General features: G+C 39.1%; 1 protein-coding gene across 1 annotated transcript in view; it reads right to left on the minus strand.

Annotated features, from left to right (window-relative positions):
• Positions 1-3,682: 3,682 nt before the first annotated feature.
• The window catches only part of LOC109920292 (heme-binding protein 2-like), a 26,000-nt gene continuing 19,330 nt past the window's right edge, over positions 3,683-10,352 (minus strand). The window contains exons 5-7 of the mRNA XM_048618005.1: positions 7,276-7,415; positions 6,395-6,558; positions 3,683-4,722 (exon numbers count right to left, since the gene is read on the minus strand). Coding sequence (XP_048473962.1) covers positions 4,641-4,722; positions 6,395-6,558; positions 7,276-7,415 — 386 coding nt within the window. The 3' untranslated portion in view covers positions 3,683-4,640. The remainder of the gene's footprint in view (positions 4,723-6,394; positions 6,559-7,275; positions 7,416-10,352) is intronic.

Here is a 10,352-nt window from a genome sequence, read left to right on the forward strand (position 1 = left end):
CTTGATGGAAGAAGCAATAGCAACCTGAGGCAAAATGTTTCCATGACGTATGGTTAAGATCTGGAATGACATCCCTGAGAATGTGTCAGGTGTATATTCAGTCATGGCTTTCAGAATGAATTGGGATAGTTCTCTGATAGGAATATATTTGCAGGGCAATGGGAAAGATGCAGAGGGAAGTTGGAGTTCATTACTTGCTCTTGCATACATGTTGGCTGAATGGCCTCTTTCTGTGTTACAGCCATCCTGTCCCTTCCTTTGAGGTTCTGATTACCATTTTCATCATCTGTAGTATATGCGAAGGTTCCAGTTGTTATGCACTGTACCGCTAAGCCTAATTATGCAATTCTGTAGGGTGGTGCTTGTATGGAATGAGCTACCAGAGGAAGTGGTGGAGGCCGGTACAATTACAACATTTAAAAGGCATCTGGGTGGGTATATAAAAAGGAAGAGTTTAGGAGGATATGGGCCAAATGCTGCAAATGGTACTAAATTTATTTAGGATATCTGGTCAGCAGGGACGAGTTGTACCGAAGGGTTTGTTTCCGCTGTACATCTGTATGACTCTATGATTCTATATAATTGATTAATAAATGTCTAATCTAAGGTTTTGGAGTAGATCTGTAGCTCGGGTTGTGGGTCCACGAAAGGAGAACCATGACTTCGACTGGGACAACACCAAGATCCTGGGACAGGCTAGGCAGAGACAAGCACGAGAATTCCTGGAAGCATGGCACTCCACGAAACAGACTATTAATAAACACATTGAACTGGACCGCATATACATTCCACTACGGAGGAAACCCGGAAGTGAGGCAATCCATCGCAACAGACCCCAGAGTTTAAAAACCAGGCAGGAAAACACACCGACGCTTCATCAGAGGCTGCACTGAGGATGTTACCAAGCACGGTAGCGAAACATCTGCGGAAGAACAAACCAGCTCGGCGAGCCAACCAACCTCAAATGTCTAATCACCAAACACTGAATCACCACAAGGAAATGTAGTTGGGGTTTAAAAATTGATGACTAACTTTATTAATGCTTACCAATTTTCCAAAACTCCTGGTGTGGAGCAATAAATTGTGTCCACAATCCCTCCAGTTTGAAAACAATCATGTCAAATACATAACGTGCAGTGGGTTATAGTCCATTTAAGGGCAACTTGAAACTGTCAGATGTTTTGATGCTTTGGGAAATCACCAAAATTGGAGGTGGAAAGTATGTGTCTATAAAGTTTGGATAATGGTCAGATATGCATTTTTAAAAGCTAGGCTGCTTGCTGAAAATTCACACATATTCAGCTGGAAATTATACAAGCTACTAGCAAGTACACATTTCAGTTTTTCGTTCAAAGAAACCTGCTTTGAAATGTCACTTTGCAAGCTGCACGTGTAACAAGCGTATAATTTGCATCAGTTGATTCTAATCATTAATATTATCCTATTATTGCAGCTCTGTGTAACAGTGATCTCCATTGGAAAAGTATATTCAAGTGGTCTGAACATCTCTGGAAACCTAAGCCAGGTGAGAATCAAAGATACTGAAGAGCAAAGAGAAAACTATTTTCTTGTACTCTTTCCTCTTATTGTTTGGTACATAATATCAGCAGGAATGTGGGATCACATTAATAACATGGTTGGTGAAGTAAAGGAACCTAAATATTTTCAGTAGGAAGAGAGAGATTGGGCTAAATTTGTCTCTTGTGTACTCCTGACAGGTGGCCTTATCTCTTGAGAGTGGATGTTGAGAAATTACATTCTGGCAGCCTCTGATTTTCCATTTGATAAAATGAATAGAGCGCAGTATGAAATCACCATTCTCTTACCAGACCATAGGGTTGCATTCTCAATAGAGAGATGGCTGATGGTGGTTTAACCTGAGGGAGGATTACCACACCTCAGGCAAGGTTTAGACGGAGGGTCCTTCATGGTAACCTCAGCTGGTGTGGGAAGTGAAAGTACGTCACAAACCAGCCATCCAGCCAACTGAGCTATATACTCACAGAATTAGATTAATTTACCATATCATCCACCCTCCCCTCCCAATTTCTGTTGCTTTGCTGTGTCAAAAGAAAAATTCTTTCTAACACCCGTTTTGTGGATGAGACTTCTGAGTACCATGTTTAGGAAGGATGTGAAGACATTAGAGAAAATATAGAAAAGATTCTTTGGAATGGTGCCAAGGATGAGGAACTTCAGTTACATAGATTGGAGAACCTGGGACAGCTCTTGAGAAGGAAATATTCAGAGGATATCTGGTACAGGTATTCAAAAATGTGAGGAGTCCAGACAAAGTGTATTGGGGAAAACTATTCCTGTTGGTGGAGGCATAAACTCTAAGATGAAGGAACATAAATAGGCCATTCAACCCACTGAATCTGCTCTGCCACTCATGAGATGCGGTGATCTGATAATCTTCAACTCAACTTTCCTTTTCTCCATTGCCCTTGATTCCCTTACTGATTAAAAATCTGTCTATTGCACTCTTGAGTATACTTAACAAACTGGCTGTCTGCAGTAAAGAATGCCACACTACTCTCTGAAAGAAAAAAAATCCTCCTTATCACTTAAATACACACACACACGCACACACACACACACACACACACACAATTTTCAGACTATGGCCCATGGTCAGAGACTCTCCCACAAGGGGAAACAACCTCTCTGCATCTACCCTGTCAAGCTACCTTAGAATCTTGTATGGGTCAAAAACTAGATTTAAGGTAATTGCCAAATAAAGGAATGATGACACAAGGAGAAACGTTTTGATTCAGCAGGTGGTTAGGATCTAACCTGAGAGTGTGATTTAATTGAGTCATTCTAAAGGGAATTAGGTCACTATCTGAAAAGGAAAAATGTGCAAGTCTACAGGGGAAAGGCAGGAGAATGCACTCGGTGAATTGCTCCTGCAGAGATTCAGTAGGGCATGACGAGCTCCTGTGGTGTGACTACTCTGTTTCTATGATTTGTCAAAATGTTTCTTTTTAGGTACCACTTCGTTTCAGTGAAAGCAATCCAGTAAAACTCACAGAATACTCAAATAATGTGCACTTGCAGCTAATTTATTGATATACAATGAAATATGTTATAATTTTGCACATTCCCATGTTATAGTCCATAATAAGATTTAAAGAAAACCAGATTCAAAAATGGCTTAAAATATAATGAAGAGCAAGTTTGCATTTTCCCTATAATTGTTTCCAGAGTCTGCTAATGAAAATAAACATCAAACTTAGTCCATCCAGCTTTTCTACAGATCAGGAAATTAGTTAAGGGATAAAGACCTTTATCTGAATATACATGGGGTTTCTCCTGATCTTTCATCATAACTTCAGCATTTACCCCATTTTCCCAGATTTTAGTCAATCTTCTACCAAGATTGTAGCAGCAGAGTAGGAGAACCCCAAAACTGTTTTACTTCATAATCAACATGCACCAGTAGTGTGATTAGAATCCCTACAGTGTGGAAGCAGGCCATTCGGCTCATTGAGTCCATACTGACCCTCTGAAGGGCATCCCATCCTGACCCATCTCCCTATCCTATCTCTGTAACCAATGGCTAATCCACCTAGCTTATACATTCCTAGAGACTGTGGGCAATTTAACGTGGCTAATCCACCTAAACTGCACATCTTTAGACTATAGGAGGAAACTGGAGCCCTGAAGGAAATCCATGCTGTCACAAGGAGAATGTGCAAACTCCACACAGACAGTCGCCTGAGGGTGGAACCGGGTCCCTGGTGCTGTGAGGCAGCAGTGTTAACCACTGTGCCACCGTGGCAAAAATAACCCTAGGTCCAATGTGATAGGTTGAAACATGATGCTGGACCCTCAATAATGGCAGAAAACTTCGAGGACAGATGCACTCCTCTGTATCAGATCTGTATATTGCCACTCAATGTAAGTAAATGTTGGGAGTAAATGATAACACTGACGTTTGATCATGTGTTTGAACTTCAGATGCCCATTAGTGTTGGATAAAGGTTCTTCAGTCAGAATAGCTCATCCAAGTTTGGGGAGGATGTGTTGGACATCTCTAGGGGACTGATTATAATCCAGTTTTATTCATGCAGGTTAATTCATTTAACTAACAAAGTAAATCCAGTAGGCTACATGGTGGCTATTACTAATACCAGTTTTTTTTTCAGAACTTTTTGATTAACTAAATTTAAGTTCCTCAGCTGCCACGTGGGATTTGAACACAAATATAATCACTTTTCTACCATTCCTAGTCATTCAATACCAATAATTATCCGTAGTAGAGTAATGGTTGGCTGAAATAACAAAACATTGGTGCAAATGAAACATCATCAACATTGCCACTCTTACAGACCCTGGAAACCTACTGAGGATTTTCATCGGTTTATTTTAATTTATGTTGCAGCTTGGTTTCAGGGGAGGATGCTCTACATAGTCGCCCCTTCACCAGTCCTAAAACTGATATTGATGATCATTGTGTTTTTAAAGTGGAAAAAGAGTATACCATAGATATGATCCCTGAACCCAGACAGATAATAATTTCATGTTACTTTCTACACAGGTAAAATCTAAATGCTGTGATTATAGATATTATCAGTTATACCATGGACAGAAAATAAGTCCCATGAAGATTTTTCAGGTGCTTCTTTTTGATGAAGTCATGGTGCTTGAATTGGACATATTGGTTTACCTTCTGCAATATACCACACTTCATTATGTCGACCAGTTAATGTCTTTGGACTAAATGAAAAAGAAATTAAAAACAAAATTATTGAAATGAAAATTGCAAACTAATATACACAACATACAAGACAGAATGAAGAATTGACCCCAGTCTTTTTCTTCAGTTTATAATTGTGATGTCAGGTGTGAGATTTATGTATGTTAATATCATTTATTTTAGAGTTTGGATTTTGAACTAGTGGTACATGGATTTTTGTCTATGAGGGGAATTGAGTAATTAACTTGTCACCTTTTTCTGGAGCCACGATTTTTAAACCAGCATGAGAGAGCAGCTCCTAGAGCGATGATAGGAATTTGTTTGCAAAATGAGAGCTTTATGATTGAAAAGAGCAAACATTGAAAAGCATTAATTGCCTTCAGTTTAGAGAAATCAGTAAGGGTGTTTGTTTTCTTTTGACTAGGGGAAACACCCAGATATTGGCAAGTTTTTGGTTTCAATTCACAGAAACCAAAAGGTTGAGGTTAGGTATAAGATAGTTTTCTCCTGAATATGTGTTCAGAATAGTTAGAAAATAGGTTGCCTCAGTGTAAATATTTTAGTTTGAAAGTTGTGGACCTGACATGTTTGATTAAAAACATGAAGGAGTTATCTGAAGCTAAGAAAGTTTAAATTCAGTTGTGTAACACTTCAAGGAAAAATCTATCAAACTCTGAAGACTGGAAATTGAAAGAAATAGTTAAGTGAAACCTATAGATGTAATCAAGACAGGAGCTCTTTCTGGTATTTCAGCACTGTAAAATGATATTGGGATAGATAATTTACTGTATGTTTTGAAATCTTTCACGCTATGTTATATGTAAATAGCCTGGTTTCTTCTATTTTATCTTCACTTCTTTTGCATAATAAACTTCTGGTTTATTGTTAAACCAAAATCTGTTTCATTTCAGTGAAAGATCTATCAAGCTGGATTTCAGTCTGAGATCTGACTTGTCCAGTAGTTTCACCAGCTGGGATCATAACACCCTTCTAGGACAATGTAAGGGAGACAAAAAAAAATCAAGCAAAATAGAACCATCTCCATAGTTAGTATTACTACTAAGCCCATGCGTAAATTGATTTTCCTTTCTTCTAGATTGGAAATATTTTGTCTTTTCTTGGTTAGTTGTGTCACTTGAATAGCCAATGTTTGAACTCATCATTTGAGACATCATGGATCTACATCTTTTTTCAAATCCTGTTTAAAGGTGTGGGGTAGGCCATTTAGAACTGAGATGAGAAGAAATTTCTTTTCTCAGAGAGTGGCGAATCTGTGGAATTCTCTGCCACAGAGAGCTATTGAGGCCAAACATTGACTATTTTCAAGAAGGAGTTAGATATAGTTCTTGGTGCTAAAGGGATTAAAGGGCCTGGGGAGAAAGAAGGAACGAGTTTCTAATTTGGTTGATTGACCATGAACGTGTAGAATGCAAATGCAGAGCAGGCTCAAAGGGCTGAATGGCTGACTCATGCTCCTATTTTCTATGTTTCTGTCCTTTTAAGGAGATACTCACACTCCATTATATTGCTTTTTGTCCCTCCCCATTTCATCATTGTTAAATCTTTGAACTGTATGCAAGGGATTGCAGATGTGATTGCCTTTCTTGCAACACATTGTGTATCAGTTCACTCAATTACCTAAATAACCATTGCTTTAAAGCAAGGTCTCCTGAACATGCATTAAATAGTTACCTATTGTAGCCAGCGCCATAGTAAAAACTGGAATCAAATTGTTCAGCTGCATTGTTCAGCTGCTGTTTCAAACTCTTGGCATGGGATTTTGAATTCCATGTCATTAACCAACCACCAAACGATTTCACAAAGGCATGCATATCTGGGAAGTCAATGAAATAAACCTGTTTAATATAAAAGAAAAAAAGTCAATAAGTTAAGATGGAAAACAATGGAATCAGTTCTTTAATGTAATAAAAGGAATTCCTACTTCAAAACTTCACTGTTGAGTAATAATTAAGTTCCATAGAATTGTGCATTTTAGGTTTACTGGTATATCTGAAATTTACCATATCTTAAACTCCTGGTCCAATGTGTTCAGCAGAAACATGATACTAGACCCTGAGTAGTGACAGAAAATTTTGAGGACTAACGTGCTGCTCTGCTATTCAATGGTGCCAAATGGTGGGAGCATGTGATGTCACTGACTTCTAGTTCACATTGAAAGGAGATGTTAAGATTAGGATAGGGAATTTAAGATTTTTAAAACATGTTAAGTGTACATGAAACTTCCTTGTTTGAGGTGACAAGCAGCAACTCACCTGTATGCAGAGCTTCTGATTGGCAACAGACTATGCAGGATTATTCTGATTGGCCAGGTGTTTTTCTCACATGGAGTGAGGGGAGTGGGCAGTGTGCAACATTTGATGACCATATAAAGATTGACATTCACTGAACTCTTGGAGCAGATTGACTGCTTCACCCTTCAACCAGTGAATGACATATTATCAAGGCAAAGAGGAAGGGTAAAAGACGAAGGAAGTCAGAATTTAAACAAATACGGCGCATTAAATTGGCTCAACATACATTTTCAACAAATGTTGAACCATATATCTACTCACGTTAGTGTCAATGGGCGCTGGTGGATCCTGCTGATAATTAGCTGGTAACAAAAAATGGATGATGTAGGTTTTGCTCTCTAATAACTGTTTATCTTGAGGTATCTTCAGCAGAACTGGAGCTGTCATGTCGATATTTTTGCCTGTGTTTAAATAACACTGTTAGTGTTTCTTGAATATGAAGCAAAATAGTTCTCCCATTCCGCTCTTATATTTTTGGTGCTAGATTGACAAATCTGGAAAAATTGGGTAAATACTGAAGTGATAGTGAAAGATGGATGAATTCTTATCTGTAGCCAGACAAAGGTCATTATACCTTAACCAATATACTGATTTATATGAATTTTGCTTGGGCAGAACGTGTTGTGCAAGGCATTACAAGATTTTATAGTACTGGAGACAAAATAAGGTTAATCAGATAATAGTGGGTGACTGTGTCTGCATTAAATATAACTTCCTTTCTATTCTTTGTTGGCTGCCTGTCCCCTAATGTGTTTAATTTTGGCTCTTAGCCTTAATTCCTGTTACATCCTCGTCCTACTTTAACTCTGTAATATGTGGCAGCTCTATACTCTTACTCTTTAGTCCCGAACACTCTGCTGTCTTAATTCCATTTGATTTACATAATCCTTTGCTTGGTTTGGAATTGATGATAAAGCCTTTGATGGCTTTGCTTTTTTTTGTCAGAATACCTTTCCTAAACCCCTCTACTTTTCTACCTTTCTTTAAAAGCTTTCTCAAAAAAACCTTAAGAATGAGGTTTGTCACATCCAGACCCCAGGCGAGGTTTCCCAGTTTGTTACAATTCCAAGTGGCATACCCCAAACTGTTAAACTCCCGGGGAGGAAGGATGAACTGGTTTCCCTTCTTTAATTACCTGACCCTCAGTCACTTGTGAATACCTTTCACATAGACTCAAATTAACTTAATTTTTAAAAGAAGTCAATTTAACTAAGCCTTCTCAAGTTAACAAAAAGTGAGTTTATTAATGTCAAAACTGGAGAAGTATTAATAACACACATACACACAGGTTAGAATTAAGGGTTGAGTCCAAAAAGATAAAAGTTAAAAAAAAAATGGATGGATCTGTAAGAAAACAGAAATTGCTAGAAAATTTCAGCAGATCTGGCAGCGTCTGTGGAGGGGAATCAAACTTAACGTTTCAGGTCCAGTGACCCTTCCTCAGAACTGATGGTCACTAGGAAAATGTTTTTTATGCAGAAGATAGGGTGAGGGGAGGGGGTAAGGAGTAAATGATAGGGGTAGTTAGAGCTCAAAGAGAGAGAACTGTTGGACAGACAAAGGAATGTATAACGGTCAGGAGACTGAATAGCTGCTAATGGGGACTATTAGTGGCTAACAATGGGTAATGTGTAATAGCAGACCATGTGATAACAAGGCTTGGTGTCTAGGGATTGGGTTAAGGACATGGGAGAAGGACAAGGGATCCGACTGTGAATTGTTAATAAAGCTCGGATATTTGAATGTTGTGGCCATTGTAAGTGGGGGTTACAGGTAGCTTTGATGATTGTAGTTGAACAGTTAGTATCTGAGTTTTTTTTGTTTTGTAGTTTGGTTGAATTTCACAGAATCACAGAATTGTTACAGCCCAGAAGGAAGCTATTCAGCCCATTACACCTGCACTAGCTCTTCAATCAAGCATCATCACCGACTGAAAACCTCCTGCTTTGTGCCCCATATCCTTGTCTATTATTTCTATCCAAATAATTATCCAACGCCCTCTTGAATACCTTAATTGAATCTGCCTCCAACACATTTCCAGGCAGTGTATTCCATACCCTAACTACTCACTGAGTGGAAAAGCTTTTTTGTCACATCAACCTTGCTTCTTTTGCACATCACTTTAAACCTATACCCTCTTATTCCTTCTACCAACTGCAGCAGCTTCTTCCTATATACTTCATCCAGCCCTCTCATGATTAGCATTGCTGCCTGATAGCGCCAGGGACTCAGGTTCGATTCCAGCCTGGCGTGACTGTCTCTCTGGAGTTTGCACATTCTCCCCATGTGTGCGTGGGTTTCCTTCGGGTGCTCCAGTTTCCTCCCACAGTCCAAATATGTGCAGGTTAGATGGATTGGCCTTGCTAAATCGCCTATAGTGACCAGGGATGCAGGTTAGATGGGTTAAACATGGGAAATGCAGGGTTAATGGGATAGGATAGGAGGGTGGTTCTGGGTGGGATACTTTTCAGAGCGTCAGTGTAAACTTGATGGGCCGAATGGCCTGTTTCCACACTGTAGGGATTCTATGATTTTGAGAATCTCTATCAATTCCTTTCTGAAAAGAGAACAGTCCCAACTTCTTCAATCTATACACATAGCTGAAGTTTCTCATTTCTGAAACCATTCTTGTAAGTCACTTCTGAACTTTCTCCAATGAATTCACATCTCTCCTATAATGTGGCATCCACAGCTGTACACAGTAGTCCAGCTGAGGTCCAGCAAATGACTTATACAAGTTTAACATCACCTTCTTGTTCTTGTACTTGCTGTCGATTAATAAAGCCAAGGACACTGTATGCTTAACTGATTAGCCTGTCCATTTGTCCTGCCACCTTCAATGACCTGTGCACATACACACCTAGTAAATCTAATTTTAAAATCTGTGTCATTTTTAAAACGAGTTCCCTGTAGACTCACCTCTTGTTGTCTCCATAAGCTCCTCTGGCCTGCAAAAGTTATCTTTCACCCTGATTTCAGGCAGTCATGAATTACTTTTTCCAGTTGCTCAGTTATTGACAACATGGCCTTAGTCTTTTAGATTCCATTCTCTGGAATTTCATTTCTGAAAGCCCCTTGCCTCTTGACCTTCCTCTGTTGCTTTAAGGTTCTTCATAAAACTTAACATCTTAGTTTTGGCAAAATCCTGGCACAATCTTTTTAATAATTGTTAAAAGTGGCTTTAATGGGTTTTCAAAAACAAACTCTTTGTAATGAAGTGCAGGGCTGGATGAACACAGCAGGCCAAGCAGCATCATAGGAGCAGAGAGGCTGACGTTTCGGGCCTAGACCCCCAGGTCTAGGGGGCCCTGTTTTAAAATTAGGGGTCACCTTTTCAA

Source organism: Rhincodon typus, chromosome 38, assembly GCF_021869965.1.
Source record: "Rhincodon typus isolate 14 chromosome 38, sRhiTyp1.1, whole genome shotgun sequence".
Classification (NCBI taxonomy): Eukaryota; Metazoa; Chordata; class Chondrichthyes; order Orectolobiformes; family Rhincodontidae; genus Rhincodon; species Rhincodon typus.